Source organism: Scophthalmus maximus, chromosome 14, assembly GCF_022379125.1.
Source record: "Scophthalmus maximus strain ysfricsl-2021 chromosome 14, ASM2237912v1, whole genome shotgun sequence".
Taxonomy (NCBI): domain Eukaryota; kingdom Metazoa; phylum Chordata; class Actinopteri; order Pleuronectiformes; family Scophthalmidae; genus Scophthalmus; species Scophthalmus maximus.
This window is the reverse complement of record NC_061528.1, coordinates 8,717,393-8,739,734: the sequence shown is the minus strand read 5'-3', so window position 1 is coordinate 8,739,734 and position 22,342 is coordinate 8,717,393. Positions and strand designations below refer to the sequence as shown.

Genomic DNA, 22,342 nt, shown 5'->3' with positions numbered 1-22,342 from the left:
CTTAGCTATCCAGCGCCCGGATCCTGCTACTGCATCCACATTCGGTACAGACATAAGAGCGGTACCAATCGTCTCATCTAACTCTAAACTATAATGTGAACTTGCACATTTTCACAAATATAAAATTTCCTTTAATTAGATATAAAATAAAAGTAAAATGTGCCAAAATTGTGAGTGCAAGACAAAATGCAGTACCAGTGTTACAAATGAATGTTCTTTGTACTTAAAATACTGGAAAATTCTTCATGGAATCCATTTTATTATCAAAAGAAATACTCTTTTGTTTCAAGGAAACAAAAATACTTGTTTGCTGTCTTACAAGGAATTTAGATGGTAAATATAACTGATATTATTTTCATTTGGTTTTGATGTTTCCACATGTATCAACATAAGCAAGTCTTATTACAAGACCACACACATTCTGCAATGTCTCCTAAAATACCCGAATGCTATAAACAAACAAAATACCTGATGTAACAATGTGATGAGGCTCAGAACAAATAGTACCAACCACAATGGTGCTTTGGCTTATCTTGCTCCATATCTGTAGCTGTCATGACAGTCTTGTAAATTTGACTTGTGCATTCCTGCGGTATTAAGACATTCATGGATCCCTGGCAGGAATTTCCCCTGGCCCGCACTGTGTTTTTTCTGCTGTGTCCCTGCCGTGCCTCTGGAGGTGAGGCAAAGTTCAACCACGCCAAATCTGGAATCTGAAAGAGCATCCCTATTTTTCTACATACATGATGTTCATGTATGATGATTATAATCAAAGCTAAAATGATCAGTGTGCTGATTCAGGCCCAAGCCCATAAGGTGCAATACCACAGTGCCAGATATAATGAAATTATACTTAATTATTCCCTAAATGCACACGCTCTTCTCTGACAACTCTCCACCTTGTGGGAAGATTTTGGCCACAACATAGTTTTCCACTGCATAACCCACTATTCCTTTGAATAGGCTGGAGGGGGCCAGAGTCTCCTCCTCCTTCACCCTCTGCAATGGCATTGGTTTTACCAACAATGGGCAGGATTCAAACCAGACATTGCACCATGGCACCTTTGGGTCTCAAAAAAAGTCCCCTTCACGCTGGAAGCTTCTCTCTAAGCATTTTTTAGACACTTGGGGTATTGGACTTCATAATTCACTCACCCTCACAAGGACTGAATTCACAACCTCAAGCCTTCCGAGCAGACCTCCAACACCATGCGCTATGTGGTCATACAACAGCCCCTTTTTTTCTAGAGCCTTTGAATGTTTGCTTTTGGAGCAGGGCTTCGACATTCACTGCAGAGTGTGAGGATCAAAACTGCAAGCTCAAAATTCCTGAGTAGTCATTTTGCTTCCTCAACTATTTCAAAAGAAACATTTGAGCAATTCTATTGGAATTATTTGTGTAGTGACAAATTACAATATACATTATCACAAGGCCTTTTACATTCAAAGGTCGAGACCCTACAATATTATAGAAAAACCCAACAGTTGCCACAATAAGCAAGCACTTGGTGGTGTTGGAGAAACCTCCAACAGAAGCAGAATCAGGGTGGGCGGCCATGTGCCTCAACTGGTTGGGATGTGAGGAAAGAAATGGGGGAGAGAAGGGAGAGAGGGGGAGATGGGGGGCAAAGGAGAGAGAGAGAGATAGAGCTTTTTCTAAAGAGATTTTGATTCATTCCCATTGACACAACTTCAAAATTCAATGTATCACACAAGGAACAACCCCACAACTGTCCCTGAAACACCTCACTAGTTATACATCCTATTTTTATCATAGCATCTTTCCTCCGGATGCAAAACTTGAAAGCACAAAAAGTTTCCTTTCCACTTAGTCACAAAGGCTGTCCCATCTTTTCCTTTGGACGCGACCCAAAAAGCTCAGTCAAAAGCTCTAAGAAAAAGTGAAACAGTCCTTAACTAAATAGATGAATACATTAGAGGACTTCTTGGGAGTTCTGGGATTTGATATTTATGAGGCTCTTTGAATTATGAAGTCCAAACACCCAAAGTGAAAACTCAAAGGCTCCAAGAATCACAGCTCATAAGAGTATGAGCTAATGGCTCAATTTTCAGCAAACGTATAGAATGTTGATGGTTTGACTTCCAAAGGATTCACACAGAAGGTGAAAGGGACGCCACCCAAATGGTTGTAAACAACTGGGTCAAGGACTTTCGATTTTCGATGTCAAGGTGTAACCTGGTTAAAGATGTTATACTTTGTTATACAATTATGTTAAGATAAAGGTGTGTAACTTCGTTAAAAACCTACATGATAGATAGATAGGGTTAAAAAGGTACATGATAAATAAATAATAAATGGTTAAAACGTTTCATAAAGAGTGAAAAGGGCACAATGTAATACAAACGTTTCAAACGATACAAATATAAAGTTATGAATCGCTTGTTTTATTGTGAAATATTCCTTGCGGTCAGAGGAAGTAGATTGGAGTTTTATTGTGAAGGACCGATTGCAGTGAGCGGAAGTAGAGGGGGTGACGGCGACGCTTGACTGACGTCACAGCGGAAAAGAGTCTGGGGAAAAGTTTGTGCAAACAAATGTGTTATTGATGTCCTAAGATTATCCACTCGAGAGTCTTAATCAGGATATTGCCTCTACATACTCGTTATGGGCAACTGGAGGCATTTGTATCCGAAGTTAACCATACCGTTGTTCACGTGCTTGTATTAGCTTCACCTGTGTATTAGCTCATTAGCTTATAGGTGTTTATTATTATTAGCATTCATTAGCAAAGTGAACGGCCACTTAGCCACTGCACAGCTAACCTAGCTTGCGCCGGGGGCTGTAGCGCGTCGTTTTCGACGTGGAAACCTTCAGGATTTGTGACACTTGCAGCAGCTGTCCAGGTAACACTCAGGGTTCCGTCCACTTCGCGGGAGAGACCACACGTCATCAGCTGCGGAGGCCACCTCTCCATCTCTGGACACCTGCTCGCCCCCCGTTCTTCATCCCATGCAGAGAGAGACTGGCTAAAGGTCGGACTCAGAAGTGAACCAAGGTACCACACTTTTCTTGTATTGCTCTGTTGAGTGAAACGGCCAAACTGTTTTGGGCCCCTACGAGACCAAGCGTTGCATCAGGCCTGCAACAAGGTGTTTTGGTTCATATATTGTGTGTACGTGCGCTTGTGTGTATTTTGTAATTAGAGGTCATCTGAGGGTTAAGTGTGTTGATAACCTGGTTCTTCCAATGGTTCTTCCCATTCAATGGGGATTTATGATTGTAATTCAAGTGTAAAGAGAGAAACAAACAAACTATTATTTCTTTTTATTTAGTTTAACATCCTAAAAATAAAGAGGAAGCTATTGATTTAAACTCTGATCGGTGTGAGGTTTGGTTATTCATTTGGTTGTGACTGTTTTAATATTCATGTAAATTCTTTATATTTAATATTCTTATTCTCTATATTTTTTTGCAATTCGTGTATTTTTACATTTGTTTGTGTATATATTGTATATATATATATATATATTTTTTATTATTATTATAATGTGCTGTGTGAAACGTGCTGCTGTTACACAGGAATTTCCCAGCTTGGGATAAATAAAGTAACTATCTATCTAGAAGGTAAATATTGGTGGTTGGTGACAGGTAAAATTTTATTCTCCTTATAGCATTTGGTTGCTTAAATGACTATAGGTTACAGTTTGCCAATCCTGACGATAGTGGAGTTACAGTTCACTATAGGTTGAATAAAATAGGGACACGTGGGCTACAAAGGGTTTGATCATTGCGCTGCTCACTAAATGTTTTGAAGTCCAGTGTCTAAAGGAAAGTGTCAAAATCTCCCAAGGAATGAAGCTCACATGTCAAATAGCTCAGGGATTTAGAAGACCACCAAGTTTTAAAGTGTGGGGTTTGATCCCCACATGCTGCACTGGATACTTTTAGTCCAACACCTAGAGTAAACACTCACAGGCCCTGATAAATCAAATCAAAACTCTTTTTTTTTTTTTACAACTAGCTCATGGTGTCAAAACAGTGCACTCACTGAATCATGGAGTCAAGACATCCAAAGACCCAAATGTTTAAAGAACTACAGCTCGGGAGCGTCTGACTAAAAAAGCTCAGGGTGTTAGAAGATTACACTAATGTTTTGAGGTACAGGGTTAAATCCACAGTGATTTTTAAATCCAACACACAGATGAAAGACTTCAGGATTCTAACAAAATACAGATCAATTGTCTTTGACCACACAATTTAGTGTGTTTGAAGACTGCTTGGAACTTCTGAGGGTGTGTTCAGTCCTTGCAAGCAACAGTTACGTTTTGAAATCCAACCCCAAAGTGACTGGAAAGTTCTAAGAGAAAAGCTCTGATTGTAATCAGTAGCGTGAGTTGGTTTGTTTGTGGCCATGAAGTGACAGAAGTGCAGCAGCTGCGTCAAATCCGGCCTGTTTTTGGTCAAATCAAACCCTCCTTGAAATGTAGGCAACTGCCAGGGTGGCAAATCCCCTCTTACAAATTTTTATAAGAAAATTACAAATGCAGTTTTGCACTCATATCACTGAAGTCATATCTTTTTTTTTTAAATAACTAGAAATTAGTGGTCCATCCCTGTCCGGTGTAATCTGATACTCCATGGTTGGTAAGGAATGTCTGCGTGTGTCTGTCTTTGTGTGTGTCTGTGTGGGTTTGTTTCACAGTGAACCTATAGTGGATCTATGTTGAATCCTTTGTGTACAAAGACATAATGTGAGGTTCAACAAAACCATGAACAAATAAAGGAACAGGATAATTTTTGTGATGACTATGGCACTGACCGGCGGGGGTATCACTTTACTGCACATACAAAGGCTAAGAGACACCTGTGAATTACATCTCCAATAAATTTGTGATTCATGTCATTGCTTTGGCAAGATTCCCACGTTCTATGCTGGATTTTTTTTTTTTTTAAGCAAATAGCAACCCAAATGCCATCAGGGGGTAATTTTCATCATTATCTTCCGTGCTGTCTCCGAACAGTGTTCCCCCGAGTGATTTATGGATAATCATAGACTGTAATCGAAATCACCTTGACTGCACAGGGTTGTGTGAAATCTTCCATAAGGGTCAGACATATACAGTGATGGCAAAGATCAGGAAAATGGAGACATGGGTTACAAAGGGTGGGACTTGGTTTTCCTTCTGCGTCATTCCTGAGCAGCAGTGGTAGATATCAAGTCCAGATGTTTTTGCAGGTTAGAGTGGACACTGTGATAGCTTCCCTCTGTGCCCAATAGCTTTCCTGCTGCTGCACAGTATCATACTGCTTGGACAGAAAAATGAAAGTATCCCTTTACCAAAGCTTGGCTCTTTAACCACCTGTAGTCAATATTTGTCTATTAATAATAGCTCAAATGACTGTGTACATGGAAGGGTCACTGCAGCTACCCTCAGGTCTACAGTTTTTTTTTCTCCATCAAATTAAACTAGCCATTTTGTTGGTTTTATTGCCATCTACTTAGTTTTCAATCTACAGTTGTCAGATCGAGTGGCAACAAACTCATCCATATACAAGGTTGGAGGGAAAGCATCCAACAGATATTGTTTTTATAGGAAAAATACTGCAATTCTTTTTTTTTATTAATTGCAGGGATGAAGCCCTCCCCACCAACTCGCCAGAGAAAAAAACTGTTTGTCAACACAGTTTCCGTGTCAACTGAAAGGGTGAATGTCACTGTTGTTTATTGAAGGTTTTGATGTTTCGGGGAAGCTGTCCAGGTACTGTCACGTTTCACAAATCAACAATGGTACATTTCACATCCGCTGCTAGGCCTGTAATGTTATGACTCTCATTGGACTGTAGAGGAATCTGTTTACCTCTAAAGTTTGAACTTTATCCCACTCCAGAGGCTGATTTCGGTTGGGTGCACACACACTTCTGCTTCTATTTACAAGAATGCTGGAAGACTAGAAAAGAACTAAATAATGAAACATGATGTAACCAGGCAAAAGTTTACACACTACAAATGGTGACATTTACGTATTTTCCGAATCATGATACTCTGTCCTCCTGATACTCCCCCTGCTCATGTCAGGGGCTCCACTGACTTACTTACAGAAAGAAATGAGGTAATACAAAACACCACTGTTTCCACAGCAGTTCCTTATTCCTGTATCGAACTCGTCAACCTCTTTATCTCACCTTCATCCTGACAACACCTCAGCAGGCACACACCCAGATACAAGAGCATACCCCCATCAATAATTTGTTTTCACCAATGAAGAGTTAGATCCTCAGGGTGGCGGACATGACTGTAAAATACAGTGTTATAAAAAATTTGCTGGGGAGGTGACAGCTAAATGTGACTGAGTGACTGACAGAGTTCTCCCTTGTTTTGGAATGAAGGGGTTTATCTAGGATGCTGTACAACTGGTTTAACTAAAACCATAACAAGGTTTAACTAAAACTTTTGTCATGTATTTTATTTTTTTTATATAGAGGATGAAACAAACGGACAAGAACGTTATTATATAAGTTTAGTAAAGCAGGAATCGCAGCCCTACCCAGCAGCCACCAAAGAGTGACCATCAAGTTTGTCCTTCAGTGCAAACAGCAAGACGAGATAGTCCATTCTGCCATGAAGAAGAACCAGGTCATGGGAATAGGATCAACGAAGGGGAACATGAACATATACACTTAGGTTTGCTAAGAGTCCTGTGACTGCTGCTAATGGAAGGGCAGAGCTGATGTTGTTGCTGAGGACTGCAAGTCATGCAAACCTTTACCTCTGTAATAACATTGTCATTTTTACACCTCAGCTTGTGAACTGAACAGGCTGAAGTTGTTTGCGTGGAAGCATAAATCCACCAGTTGACAAGAGATATTCATTTAAATACTACCTTGAAGCCTACCTTAAGCTTTTGTTTTTTTATGAGAAAGTGTAAATACTGCTGCCATATGTTTTCAGCTGGCATGACATGCATGCACATTTCCAGACACGCTTGCACAGGTGGGTAATGCACATGAGCAGAAAACAGCACACATACGCTGAGGCACATCTGTGGAACACGGGTCTTGATTAATGTGTGTAGGATTTGAAGGAAAAGGGGCTGAGCCTTTGATTTCTGTGTATCTGTGTTTTCATTACAAGGCCACCTACTCAGCACTATTTATACACTGTACTACAAACATAATCCGCATAGTGGGAGAAGCAGGAGGAGACGAAGAGAGTCTGGCTGCAAAGTAGAAGAAAAAATGTGTGAGGATTTAATTAATAATGTGGATTAAGGACTGAAAATAATTACACAGTGGTAATGACGGGGCTGAGAGGGAGCCAGCATATTTTAAAAGCTTGGAACAATGAAAAAAGGGCACCTGTATGTCACTGTAAGTGACCTTTGTTTTACGTGTGTTTATATTTGTCCACTCCTGGAGGTGGTGGTCTGCGTGTGTCCAGTGAGTCGGTGGCCTGGTGTGGATCAGGCCCGTTGCGCCTGTGTGTGTCCCTGCCACGGAACCCCTCTCGGTGGGCCGACGTGATGGATGATGCCTGGAAGCTCCGGGGCTGCAGTGTGTTCATGTGAGTGCTGTCTGAGCACCTACTAGACAGTTATGGATGATGGAGGGATTTTGAGTTTGTGTGCATGTGCGGATAAGATTGGGAGTGAATGAACGACAGCGTTACTGATGACTGTTGTGTTTCAGCTGTTATTCTAGCTTTATTGATTACAAGGTGACAGACATGTTAAGCAAAGCTATTTAATACTGTAGCAGAGAGAGAGAGCGCGGTGAAACACATGCCTACACACACACACCTCCTCCCTTGAAACTTGTTTGTTCAAACCCCCCACTTCTCCTATAGAATTACAAACCATATACCAAGGGCAGGATGGAAAGCCCAGTTTGGGTTGCAGCCTTTACTTGTGACACATTGACCTCAATGAAAATGTTCATCCATCAATCTAAAACACAGACAAGTATGAGTTTACAGGCCTGAACAAAAGACGTGTGATGCTTGGAGATTAAAACTGGGATTTTTGAAAAAAAAAAAACCTTATGAGAATACTTCTGGAAAAATTAAAACATTGAGTCTTTCTTTTATGCAGGTGAGTGCTGTAAATACTCTATCCTTTTTTTCTGATAAATGGTAGCCCCTGTGACATCCGTGTTAAGCACAGAATGTGTGAGGCGTGAACAAAAAAATGTCAATCACCCAATAGTGGTTTAGAATGGTATTTCTGTGGTGGACCAACCATCAGACAGACAATTGTCATTAAACACCAGTAGCATGGCTAAAACAAATAAATGTATGTACGTTTTCTTACGAGTTGAGTATGAAACGTTTGAAAGTCAAATGAGGGAATGATATCCTTCATGTCTGTGAAAATGAAAGTGCCACAAAGAATCATATTCCTCCGTAGTTTTTATTCCCTTCATGTTTTCCTTTTTCTTTTTGTTTTTTCCTAAAGGGATTTTCATTTTATTTAAGGGAGTTTTCTCTCAAATTAGACAATCATACACAAAATGTATACATTACCTCTGTTGCTCATTCCTTCCATTTGTCATGTCAAACCTTTGATGTTTCATGTTACTATGCAAACTTAATTGGAAGATGCTGCAAATGATCACAAAAAACACTGCAAGCAGGGTAATTTCCTCATGTTGAAAATCTTTATCCTTTACTTGGCTAATGTCAGTGATTTAAATATCTAATCAGTTCAGCAGCATCATGGTAAAATAAACTGACCTAATGAAAGTTATTTTTTGCTGAGTTCTGATTAATGTTCAAGGAACCAGACTGATTGATTACAACTTTCAGATAAATGACCTTCTATAGTGATACCAGGCGATGTTAATTGCTACATTAGCTATTTCAGTGTTTCTCCTGCCGCTCTCTGTTTCAATATCTTTGTGTATGAACAATGAAATCGCTGCAGCTGCGACAACAACGTTGTCCTGAAGCGAATGAATTTAGTAATTGATACAAGGGGGGCGACTCAAAACCACTGCTGAGGTGAAAAGGGGGCAGGAGAGGACAAACCCCAGAGTTCAGCTTCTGAAAATCTTCTATTCATAACCAAAGGCCGGAGGGGGAATACAATCCGTGGCATGTTTTCATTTGGCCAATTGTGCGAATGAATGCTGAGATTTGGTGTCACACACACAGACATTAGGTGTGTCTGCTCTCAGTTTCCCCACCCTAAACCAGCCTCGACCCCACCCGGAAAGTACAACTTCCTCCCCCATTCATCTCGCTGCGATTTTGTTTTATTTCTCAGGAGCTGTTTTACAAACTCATTTGTCAAGGCACACAAAGGTTTATTGAGGCCTGTGAAACCAAGCTTAGGAAAACAGTGGAAAGTCTCATTTTTTATACACAGAGATTACAGGATTACGAAAACAGTTAGGCGGCGAGGTTATTGTGTTGAGGCCAACGGCAGCAGACCTCAGCCGCAACGAAATACAGAAGTTTCAGTTTCAGAATCAAAGTCGGTCTATGTTGGAAACAGTCAAACATAGTCAGTGTTGTTTATGTGGGTGTGTACAGTGTATGCGCGCTCTTTTAGAATTCCGTTGTATCACCGCGGCAGCGTGCATAATGTGCATCACACGTTTCTTGAGCTGCAGAAAATCTGCAGCCAAACTCATAATGGAGGAAGACGTGAGTGAGTTCTAGGGAATCGGGGGGAAGTTTCGCTCCAGCGAGGAGGGGGGGGGGGGACTCGGCTGATATGGAGGATGATGAGAGCCAAGACGCCCCGAGGAGGTTGTTGAATGACATGCAGCCATTCGATTTCACCCCAGGGTGTGAAGTGTGTGTGTGTGCGTGTCACTGACAGTGAGAGAAACTCCCTGTAAACCGACACCATGCAGATCGCTCTCTGTCCTGCTCTCCGGAAAAGAAGAAGAAGAAGTAGACGAGAGGGAAAAAGACAAAGATGTTTTTCTTTTTTTTTTTTGGTGACAGGCGGACATAAACACTGACACATCATCAGTGACAATGGTTGTTGAACTTACCTTCTGTATATACAATGAAGTGTCTGTGATAAACAATACGAATGGCTGATGGGGAAAGATGGAGTAATACATTTAGACAGGAGGAACATTTTTGCTAAGTCACTAAATTATTAATGTAACAGTAAAAAAAACAAATCGAACAATGTTTCATTACATTGCACGAGGAAAAATAGTTTTTTTTTATCTTACTTTACATATGACAATCTTTTCCCACCTCTAACCAGAGTGCTTTTGTTATCAAACATGTAAGTGTAATTCTTCCTACCCTAGAAAAAAAAACAGGTAACACTTTGGTTTCCTTAACTTAGTTGTGTCAGTGACTCTCATCGAATAAATCCAAGTGAATATTTCCTCAAACAAACAAAGTTGTTTGGACCAAGCCCAGCTTATCATCAACATGGGGTGTTTGTGCTTCTAGTAAGACTGGGAAGGAATTCAGTCCTTAGACGTGTTTGCTGAGACTTGGCCCGTGACTGCTTCCTCATTGTGAGTTTGAAACTTGGTTGTGATCGGCCGCACGCTCCCATGTGCAAGTACGCTTAATTCTTGTTTTGCTTCAGCTGGATTCCAACATATTCCACTTTTGGTCAGCTAGCCCAGTTGTTGGTGTCGTTGTCTTGGCAACGTGTGTCCAAAAATTTGCGAGGCGGAGCCTGTACATCTGTTGAGCTCAAAATATCAAGAGAATTGCTTACTCCCAAGTTTCGAAGTACATAAACTTACTGTAATTTCTAAGAGACAGTCGGAAGTCGTATGAGCTGAAAACCTACCAGCTGGCTCCCAAACAACATTATACAAGAAACATATAAATTCTCACCCCCATGAGCCCGTAATGGAATCGGCAGGTGTAGAGTGAGCATACTTAGTCAAATCACAATCATTAAATCTATACCATTTATCTTTTCCTCCGTGAGTTTTGTGGGCAAAGTCTCACATTGGTATATTGTTTTACAAAAAGTTTTTTCAAGAATTTCAGTGATTTAGTGACATTTAATAATACCCATGTAAAACTCAAATGAGATTAATGACATTTTTGGCCACAGAGTGCGGTCCGTGGTGAATGAGTGTGTATTGGCATGTGTTCAGATATGACATACCATCTTGGATTAGAAATGTTTAGTCATTGCAGTCAGAAAAAACTGAATTGCCATTGTGTGCACTGTATTAATTTGCCAAGGCAAAACCTGCCAAATCTAGATTTGGGGATTTCCATGTCTTTAGTTGTACAACTTCAGGCAGTGTTGTGGAAAGGAATAACATGGGGCAGGATGTTATTTCCGGTTTATCCTGTGATTTTTTAAAAATTTTTTCACAAAGTAGAAAGAGTGAGGAGGCAACTGGGCCAGTTTATGAAGCTTATTAAAGTGGGCTCTGGTGCAGTGATGTCATGTGGACTTTAACTGAGACGCCCTGCTTTTGTCTGATTAAACAGGCTTGTTTTTCCAGTGGAATGCCGGAGTCTGACCCCAGACAGGAACCAGAGGAGGACGTGTGTCTGCTCAAACATCATCACAGACAAAACATCACCCGCAGCCAAAAGTTTGGATTTTACTTGTCACTTCACAGAGGCACATAAATCCCGCTTTTGATTTTGGCTGTCTCTGTTAACACAGCTTGTCAGTCGAGATAAAGGTGCCTCAACACCGTCAGTCACAATAAGCTATCATTACCCTGCAGTAAGTCATTCATTATCCATCTGGAGGAGAGGGTGATTTGACAAAGTGAAGTAAACACCACCAAACTGTGAACTAAGTTAGCAAGACATTTTTAAGCGTAGTGTAACATAAGTTCTTTTGTTTAGATTTTTTATGCCATATACTCATTCCATACTTCAACCAGAGACATTAAACACCTAATGTGAAAAGATAAGGCCGCAGTTTAGTTAAATTAACTCTGGTTGAATATAAATAACATCATACCTACACAACAAGCTGTGATCAACTTCCCTTTGACTCCAAATACATTACTGCGTGCTTATAAAATGTTTGACAGATGCACATATATTAACACAGGCAAATGGTTTGTATGGGTTTGTGTGCCCCCGTAAGCCGTTGAAGCAGCTGCCTTCTCTTCTCTGACAGGTCTTTGAAGTTTCGTCATCGACTCAGACACGAGCGTGCCGCTGAGCTGATGGCGCGGTGGCTGAACTTTAAAGTTGCAAATCGGGCTGAGCTCTTAAAAGCCGACGGGATGCTGGATGAATTAGGTGATATCTAAACAACCGGATCCGTAGCGTGGGCACGAAGTGTAGTATAAATCAGCAATCCCTCCACTCCCCCCAGATATCAAACCCTCGCAGCCGTGTGTGTCCTGCCTGTACAGTTCCATTTGGGGGATCTGGAAAAGATTAGAGCTTGAGCACTAACAATGCCATGGGATGGTTTATGAGGGGTTGAACATTATCAGGCACGGTGTGTTAGACAACAGGAAAGAACATCACAACCCATTACTCAGCGTACGCATGAAACACTCACGGGACATAAATAAGAGTAAGAGGTCGGTCCACAGGCGACCAACTCAGATATTGCAACACGGCAATCTGCGAAACTATCTGGGCCTATTGCAACCAGAAAGATAGTCTTTAGTGGTTTAAGCCAAATAATATTTAAACTTATGAAAAGAAAATGTGCTCTTGCTCTTTTGGGAATTTCTGTTTAAAAACCATAATTCCCTTATAGCTGCCCTGATCAATATCTTCATTTTCTATTGAAGAATTACAGTCGTGGGAAAGGAGTTACAGTTAATGATGAACACTGTTTTTCTTCAGCGAGTTATTAAACTTTTGGCCTGTAGCTTTACTGTTCTGACTTAATTATCAAACAATTATCGTGCAATTATAGTGCAATTATAAACCTGTTTATATTTATCAGACAACCAGAAACAAGACTGCAGGTTAACCCTAATGTTACTGCAACTGTTTTCAAGTACATATCAACTTTAAAAGTGATGATGTGTCAGAGTTGTGTTTATACCTTAAAAAAAATAAATCAGTTACTGCAGGTTTAAAGATATTAATTCACTTTGTACACTTCTAATGATAATGTCCAGTCACAAAGAGTTAAACACCCAAAATACAACAAACAAACAAACAAACAAACAAAAAAAAATGTATACATATTGTCATTTATCTCTCATGGCATTCAGCCATGCAGATAGTGTTGCTTTTATTTTGTGGCACTAAAATCTATGCAAAATTTCAACAACAACAACAAATACATGATTCTCTTTCCATAGACGGTGCCCTAGTTAACTCTGGATAACCCATTGTGCCCATTGTATCTGGACTGAAACTTGATTCTCTTCCATTATATTGAGGTGGAGGCAGAATTCTACCACACAGATATCCCATAACCTGGACAAATAAAAAGGTAAGTGAGACAATATGTTTTTTGTAATATGGTTCCATCAACCCATTACAAAAACGTGGTTTTATATGAATCCATTTCCAGGTCTCAAAAGTGTTTCCCTCTGTCTTCCGCTCCACTTGTTTCCCCAAAGATCTTGGGTGCATGGGCCATCTGCTCTCAAAGACTCTTACAGTATCATCATTATTCCTGAACACACGCAGCGACATAAATTCCTGCTCAGACTTTAGACAGTTTCTGTTGATGTGTTCCAGTGCACAGAAAGAATCTGCCCTCAACGTACCGCTATCAGGGCTGCGCTTGGAAGGTTGAATAAGCCGTGACTTTGTAAACTGACATGTGCCATTGGCGTTGTTTGATCCAAATTCAGGTCTTTAAACTCAACCCCCCCACCCCCCTTTTTCTGAACATCTGTCCAACATCTGGGCATAGCCACATGTCCTCGTCGTCTCCTTGCTGGAGAGGATTCATGAAGTGCTAAACTAACTATCCTCCGACTTTCCTTATAATCATACCAAAAAACTCCCTGTGAACACAAACAGCTGCTGCTTTCCCATTCAACTTCATCAATAATTCAAGAGCAAGGGCCTTCACTCGCACCAGCGAAGCATGCATGGGCTTGGTTGAGAATTGAACTTAATATCTAAATGCTTGGAAATGGGCCAAAAATATAGTAACTTAGGTTTACAACTACAGAGCCCTGTAGCGCCTGTGTGAATATATCCCACTGCTATATGAGCGTGGTCAATCTCCTGTGGAGAACATTTTTTAAAATCCAGTTGATTTAGATTGCTCTGCACCTCTCCCCTGTTCCATCATTCATTAATGTTATCTCTCCTCGGCATAAATAATAGACTATCATCAGCTGTAAAGCAACACTCCCTTAATCTAATTCATCTCTGCTCCATTACATATGCGTATTAAATCAAACTGTTACAAATAGCCCCAATAAGAATGCACTGCACCTCTGGAACCAGCAGTAAATAAAAACAGGACTGAGCTGCGCATCAGGTGACTTCATCACCCAGTTTTTGACTTTGGACTTTTTAAAATCTCACACATCCTGCTGGAAATCTCTCCTTTGGTTTGGTAAAGTAAGAGATTTAAAATGTGTTTGTGTTCCGGCTAGTGAGTTGAGACTGTGTCTTAGATGTAGCACGTTAAGAGAAGACCCTTCCAGAGCTCCTGTTCAGCTCTTACTGTATTTTACTCTCACTACAGTGTTTGGGTTTGTGTAGCGGCCTGGCTCAGTATAGTAAGTTTGACATCACCTGTAAGAGCAAGTTATCCTGGGAACATGAGAGAATCAAAAGGAAAGCATAAGTGGCAAACTGTAAAATGAACTGAAACACTTTGCAGCGTATGTGCCTGCCAAGTAAAACACAGGCAACTGAGTCGTGGAGCAGAAGAAGCGTATGGGGGCTCTTGGGGGGGCCTTGACGTTTTTTAAATTGATTAATATAACTCTGCTTTTGTGCCAAATCTTTAGGCCTTGTAACTGCAATATTATGCTTACTTGGTGCATATTTTTTTAATTTAAATTTTCATCAACTTTCAACGATACTGTATTAACATGCAGGAATACGCAGGCCTTAATAGGGGTTAGGGTTAGGTCCCAATGTTTGGCCCAGGGGCCACTTCACTTTGATAAAAGCAAGACGTAGAAAAGAATAAAACTGCTGTCTAAATTACACTTTGCACCTGGTGCAGTGAGTTAGTCACTGACCTGGAGAAAACCAGGCTACACCTTCAGAAAAATAATGACAGGGTTCAGGTCAGAGGAGCGGTGGGGTGTTGTGGTGCGAAAATCATTCACACGAGAAAGAAGAAGGCTGCCCTGGTCGTGGCGGGGGTGACCAGCACACACAGGGAGTGCTGCAAGATCAAGGCAGTGTCACTGGGGGGGGAAAGGAAGCTGTGGGGGAGGGGGGGGTCAGTAGCAGATCACTGACTTGGCTTGACCTTTGGAAATCCCTGCACAGCTTCCTCACCAGAGTGACCTATGACGCCCTTTCATGGAGTAGAGGTGCTGTGCCGCCCCTCACTTGCCAATACAAACTTTCAACACATTCTATCAGCAAAACTGTGCTGCCTCAAGAGAACTGCAGCTGCAGAAACCGAAAATGAAGGACGTGCGGTCGAAAAAATATAGAAAATTATTTTCAGATGCTAGAAAGAGAATGCATACAAACAAGAAAGAGGGAAAAATATCAGTGTCCCTGGGGAACAATGGATCATCAGTCATCTCCTCAGGCAAGTATGAGCGCTGACCTTGGCAGGGAGATCCCACAGGGAGATCAGCACATCCCTCCACCCAGTGTGGTCCTTGGCCACCAAGATGGTCTTCCCCCTCTCACTCATCATCCCATGAGGAGGGGGGGGGGGGGGGGGGGGGGGGGGGGGGGTACTGACGATAAGCGTAAGACAATGATGTTTCACATCTGGCAGCTGATTTCAAGAAGTCAGGGTGGAGTGTTTTCACTTTATCCTGAAGATAACAGTGGCGGGGTGGTGTCCCTCCCACGGGACGGCAGGTCAAGTTCTGGGGGTAAGGGAGAAGAACTGTGCCAAGTTGCCGTCCCCATGTGACAAATCACAAAGAGCACTGTTGAAGGTGCAACTTCTTCGTTGGTCGTTGGAGGCATATAAATAGCTTGAATGGAGCTAAATTGTTCCCCTTTCACTCTTGTCTCACTATATGAGGAAACAGGTCATAAATCTAAATGTCTGGTTTTGACCTACGTGACCCTGATTGACAAAAGAAAATGTCTGACAGTTCCTTTATAGTGACAGAAGCAACATCTGTTTCTTTCATTGACGTATGAAAGACAGTTAGTGTGACAGTAGTTGAAAACTGTGTGTTTTCTTTCACTTTAAACCCCATGCTCCATTACTGAACCATAACTTATCTCGAGTTCAGTGTACAAGCCACGACAGCTGGACTAAACCACGGAGAGTCGCGCTGATGCGTTTTTTAAATAATTCTTGATTTGTTTGTATGTTGTGCTTGCATCAGATGGAGCAGTAAAAGCTTTTCTGGAACATATTCCATCAAAGCTTCTCAATTATAAAAAAAAAATAGATTTCATAGACCTTGAGTCATGGAGGACATTAAGTTGTGAGATTATTTTGACAAATACCAAAGAAATCACTGAGGCAAAACATTTTCTCTGTATTTAATATATAACAAAGCATGTGTTACACATTACAGTACAAGTGGACTGCCTCTGTTCTTGTAGACACATGTTTGTGTCTCCAGTCTTTTCTGAACGCAACATGACATCTTTTCAGTGTTAAACTCGATGCTTATGACACATTAAAGGTCACCTATTGGTGTCAAGCTGTGGCACGCACACACACATGCACACAAACAAGTCTAAAGTAATGCAGTGACATTTTTTTTTGATTTGGTCCATAATAAACAATATTTGCAACTAAAAGCAAACAGATAAGTTAATGATCTGCAGCATGGACAATGTAAATCATTTGTAAGCACAACATCTTGGTTAAGAAACAGTTATTGACATGTTGTGAAATGAGTTTCCTTGTTTCCTTGCAGAGAGTTAGATGAGAAGGTTGAAGCCACTCTCATGTCTGTATGCTAAATATGAAGCTAGAGTCAGCAGGTGGCTAGCTTAGCTTAGCACAAAGAGCGGAACCAGATGGAAACAGCTAGCCTGATTTCTAGATCCACGAATTAGCATATAATGTCTTGTTTACTGAATTTGTTTTTGTTTTTTAAATGAGAGGCTATAGCTCACGTCTTGACAGTAAATCACTGCAACCAGCTGATCAAGTCCAAACCACAACTTGTCATTTCTGTAAATATTAAACAAACAATATATGAATAACAGATCCTGCCCGGAAGATTATTTCCCATCTGCCATTTTGCTAAGCCAAGCTAATAAGCTGCTGGCTACCTTCATATTTAGTGTAAGAACATTTTCTCATTTCCGAAAAAAACTATTAACTAGTCCTTTAGATTCACCTGATGATTTATAAACCTTACATTGTTTTAAATGATACATTGTTTGTCTAAAGGATTCAGCTGATGTGACATGAGGTTACGATTAATGACGAGACAGCAGGACCACAACACTGAGCCGGTCAGTGGTTGGACTAAAATGATACGGCAGCATTGTATGAAGTGAAGCACTGAGCAGACATCAGTGTGTGAGGAGACCTTCCATTACAGCGTGAAAGAGGCAAAAAGTATATAAATACAACTTAAGACAAAAATGATTAACAATATCACTCTACTAATACTATTAGTATTCAATGCCTGTCAGATTAAGCACCACACACACACACACACACACACACACACATTACAATCCTCTAAACACAGTAAAGGCAATGATTTCATTGATTTACAAATGAGTGACAATATTCATATTATTTTAGTATCAGCTGTTATAATTAAACTGCTTTCTAAGTGCTTCAGGCTTTTTCTACAGGACTCAAGCAGATTTCTGTAAAAAAAATAATATATATTTATATCTGAACTGGCTTTTTCTCCTTCCACTGTCATCTAATGTCAAAAATAACGCTGATACTTGTCAGATTCCGACGAGAAAACGTCAGTTATAACATTTGTTTACATTTCATTATCATCAGAAAAGATTTAGAAACAGTGTTCAAGAAATGCTCATTGTGTTTTTGTGAGTTTCAGATGTGTGGAGGGTTTTCTACAGCTACGGCAGAGTACTCGGTCTCGGACATGTTGGGAGCCTCGATGAGACGCGCTAAGCCCGTCCTCGTTGAGTATTTGAAGATGAAGGCCTTCATGAGGTCATAGCGGTAGTTTCTGTTGATGAAGTTGTACAGGATGGGGTTGAAACAGCAGTGGAGCAGGGACAGGCACTGGGTGAGGTGCAAGGCCACGTAAATCACATTCTCAAGACCGCAGGTCAGAGGCACCAGGCCGAGCTGGGACAGGGCGTCAGCAAAGAGGACGGCATGGTAGGGCCCCCAGCAACCCAGGAACACAACGATGTAGGCCAGGATCATCCTGCGGCTCACGCGGCGCTCCTGCTCTATGGAGGATGACGAAGACGTAGAGGAGCGGGTGAGCGCGTTGGCAAGCAGGGCGTAAAACACTGCGATGACAGGGAAGGGGAGAACAAAGCCCAGTAGGATGAAACTCAGCTGGATTCCCACCATCCACTCCCTGGGGTTTCCCTCCGGGTACACAGGCCTGCAAAGCATGGTGTCCCCATGTGTTGACTTGACAGTACGCAGGAAGTATGTGTCTGGCAAGGAAGCCACCAGAGCCAGGAGCCACACCCCTACGCACACTCCAATGCGCATCAGCCTCCTGCGCACGCCCCCCGCGTTGTCTCCGCGCTGCGCCACACTCAGGTAGCGGTCCACGCTCATGCAGGCCAGGAAGAAGATGCTGCTGAAGAGGTTGACGGAGAACAGCAGGTGCGTGAGTTTGCACGCCACCTCGCCGAAGGCCCAGTGGCCGTGCTGGGCCAGCGAGCTCACCCACACGGGCAGAGTGGCGCACACACACAGATCCGCAACTGCCAGATGAGCGACGTACATGTGTGTCTCGTGGCGAGGGGTGGAGTCTCTTTGTGCTCGGACGTTGACCCAGAGGACCAGAGCATTCGCAGCCAGACCGATGACGAAGATAAAGGTGTAGAGGACACACATGGAGTAGAGCAGAGCGTTGCGGTTGAATGCCGTGGCACACACCATCGCATCCACACTCGATATGTTGCTGAAGGTTTCAGAGAAGTTGAGTTCCCCCAACGACTCCCACAGGTCCTCCAGTTCACTGGTGCTCAGACTCATTCTTCAGGGCTGGGAGAGGACCGCAGATCGCTGGGACGTAACACACACACCACCTCTGAATGGGACAGATCCTGCAAAAAACATCAACTTGTCATTTCTTGCAACAGATACATTTATTCTGAAAAAATTCCATCATGTAAATGCTTCTGTTTTTCCAATTTAGCCTTGTGGTTATCATATTTAAAACGCAATTATTTTCTCTTGCATAAAGCTTGGCTTATTTTACCCGTGTGGACTCAAACTGCACAAGCTAATAAAACATAAAGCCACTTGTGGTATGCCACCAGATCCTGAAAAATCTTAATGTGGTTAACTGTTCAAACATTGCTTTAACGAGTTAATAGAGGTTCTGTGTTGTCGTCCCACAACCGAATGGAGTGGTCTGTGACCGATATGCAGTAGGGGAGCAGTACAATAAATGTTTACATTAGCTCCACTAGCACAGAGTGCAGATTAGACATGAGGAAGTGGGATAGAGAAATCCAAACAGGGTCTATTTCCGGTGTGTTTCGGGCATTCCAAGATAAAGCGTTGGTCAGGGTGGGAAACCTGATGCCACTTTAAAGAATGTTTTCCCTTAACAAGCGTGTTATAGTTTAAAAAAAAGGGGAAAAAATCCCATGTTGCCCTTTTCCTGAGGCAGAGGGTAGAGGAAGGGTGAGAGTGGAGCTGTCACCAGCCAGACGATCAAAGAAAATGCAGCTCATAACCTTGAGTACGTCATTTTACTACATCTGAATCTAATAGGACTCGAACACTCGGCACACAGTTTCAAATACAAGTTACATACAGGCTCAGGGTGAGGTGACCGAAGCAATGTGCAAGATCACAGAGGTGGCAGTCTAGGGCAGCTTTTAGCAGGCCAGTAACCTTTTGAGCCTACAGGGCCACTGAAAGGTCCGGCATCTGCACGGCCGTGTCTGCCTTGTCTTCACATTTTGTTTTTGCTGTGTGATGTCTCTCTCAGCTCCCCTAACAGGCAGCCCGCCAGTGTGAAAGCTCAGGGGTGAAAGGTGACAGATCAAAACCAGAACACGAGTGGCTTAACCCCGCTGGTTTTGTACACCCACCGAGTGAATTGTGTGCATGGACCAGCGGGGAGGCTTGACGCCCGCGAAACAGCCGGAGCACGATTTAAACGAGGGTCACCGACCATTGGCTGACACGGCACGCCGGAAAAGCAGTGAAATGTGACCGCACCAGACATCTGTCTGTGTGGAGGACTGGTGCTGTACACAGGATAATTGGCACCGAGTCGGAGAGGATGATGAAAGAAAAAGGCAAGTTTAAAATATATACACACACCTGCAACGTATTAAGAAGTGCAGCTCTCTGGCACGTCTCATGTCTGCCTTTGTGTACCTGCGTTCACTTTACTTGAATATACCCATTCTGTACTTCTACGCAAATATTGTATTTCTGACCCACAGTTATCTGACAGGTACAGTTAGCGGTTACTTTGAAGATTCAGATTTCACACATACAAACGTATGATCAGCTTGTAAAAAAAAAAGTTAAATTACTAAAGATTAAACTAACCTAACATTATATAAAGTATGCCTACATAAAAATGGCAATATGAATTTGGCATCCACCAGAGATTTTTGAATGATTTGTAATATCTGTGCATATGCAGGGTCAATTAGGCAATGTTGCAATTATTGAGCAAAACTTATATGATAAAAATATTTTTGCATAAATGTAAGGGAAAGTTGCATGTTCTAAAGTAGCATATTTGGGAGAGATTTTGTTCTTGTCAACCCCTTGTAACAAGGACAAATGAGAAACATTTTCACATTTGGATGATATAAATATTTCTGTACTTTCACTTGATTTTGAATCCATGACCTGCAGTGGAGATCTTTTTTTTCTGCTTCTTCTCTTTGCTAATGACAACCATTCTCTCACTTCTGCCTGTGTGATAAAAAAAAGAAGCTCTTCAAAGAGATGTCAGGTATACCTCACTTTTAATTTAACTTTCGATTATTTTGACCCACCGGGGGAGTGCCATTCAATTTGATGGAGGGATTTTCTGCGCCGAGATAATCCCTCACAATGGTCTCTGTCTAATTCCCCCTCATATTATATGGAAAAGACCTGGAGGTGCCAGGTAGCCCCGCGGGCTTCAAGCTCATTAACCCTTTAACGCCCACACCATCAGATAACAGAAAAAGGCACATATACTGTAGGCTGCTCATCTCTATCTCCCTCTCTCTCTCCTCTCAGTGTGTGTGTGTGTGTGTGTGTGTGTGTGTGTTGCGCTTCTCCCCTCTGTCAACCCACCAGCATCCAGTTACAAATTAGCCGAGTGCGTCTTTTGTTCCTCAATACACACAAAATAAAGGCCACTGAGGGCCACTTTGTTCGTGTGCTAATGCCGCCGAAAAGAAGGGTGCAGGTGCGGCATCGTGACTGTCAGAAGTTGCCCCCGCTGCCAGTCTCTGTCCGCTGGCTTTCGGCTCGGGACAACACATTTGCAGCGAAGGACGAGGGCGCGGAGTGTCCGCGCGGAGCAGCAGGAACATGCGTCGCCGCCGGGTCCGTCCGTCTTTACGCACGGACCCGGCGGAACCACCCGGGCCCCGCTGGGTTGCGTGTGAATACATACAGTGTCATTGTTGTCACTGTTGATTTATGTCAGGCTGGAAACAAACCGTCTCTTATCAGATGTCAGCTCGGTGCCCACAGTAGCCGCCGAGTCCGCGTTTGAATGGGGACAGGCGAATCAATTGCGCACGCAGGAAAGAGACCAGAGCTCCAACACAACGATCCCACAGAAATATCCCTCCCAGAACTTTTTTTTCTCTTCTGTTTCTGTTCTAATACCAGCAACAACATAGTGAGTAGGTTACGAGTTAATGATTTAAACCCCCGGGGTCCCGGTTGGGTATGTGTAATAAGAAGTTAGCAGTTTAAAACGCAGGTGTCGGACATCCCCGAGGTAGTCCGAGTGTTGTTATGAAGCCAAGAGACGACGCTTCCAAGTCCACATGAGCTCATGTTATTCATCAGCTTACCTGTTTTCGATTCTTCTTCTTCTTCTTCTTCTTCTTTCTCTCTCTCTCACGTCTCTTCTTTCCAAAAGACCAAGAATTCGTTGTGGCTAAGTTTAACTGATGAGTCACATCAAGTCCACTGCGGAGAGGAAGACGGTCTGTGCGCTGGCTCTGCCTCCGCCTCCGCAAATGAAGCTGAGCCTGTTCCTTGTTCTGCA

At 42.2% G+C, this 22,342-nt stretch overlaps 1 protein-coding gene and 1 long non-coding RNA gene across 3 annotated transcripts; one reads left to right on the top strand and one right to left on the bottom strand.

Moving 5' to 3' along the window:
- The first annotated feature begins 1,647 nt into the window (after nucleotides 1-1,647).
- Nucleotides 1,648-18,135, top strand: LOC118282845. Of its 2 annotated transcripts, XR_004784358.2 has the most exons (5): nucleotides 1,648-3,017; nucleotides 7,379-7,523; nucleotides 11,394-11,500; nucleotides 12,043-13,329; nucleotides 17,999-18,135. It is a non-coding gene; the product is annotated as an uncharacterized LOC118282845 (long non-coding RNA). The 2 variants fall into 2 exon arrangements; XR_004784357.2 differs by having other exon boundaries at nucleotides 11,394-13,329.
- Nucleotides 16,489-22,342, bottom strand: LOC118282844 (atypical chemokine receptor 3). The gene is made up of 2 exons (XM_035604332.2): nucleotides 22,146-22,342; nucleotides 16,489-19,199 (listed from the first exon to the last, which is right to left on the bottom strand). The coding sequence occupies exon 2, from the start codon at nucleotides 19,126-19,128 to the stop codon at nucleotides 17,995-17,997; it is 1,134 nt and encodes a 377-aa protein (XP_035460225.1). The 5' UTR covers nucleotides 19,129-19,199; nucleotides 22,146-22,342; the 3' UTR covers nucleotides 16,489-17,994.

Coding starts and splice junctions, on each gene's coding strand:
- LOC118282844 (XM_035604332.2), bottom strand. CDS start 19,128: ATGAGTCTGAGCACCAGTGAACTGGAGGACCTGTGGGAGTCGTTGGGG.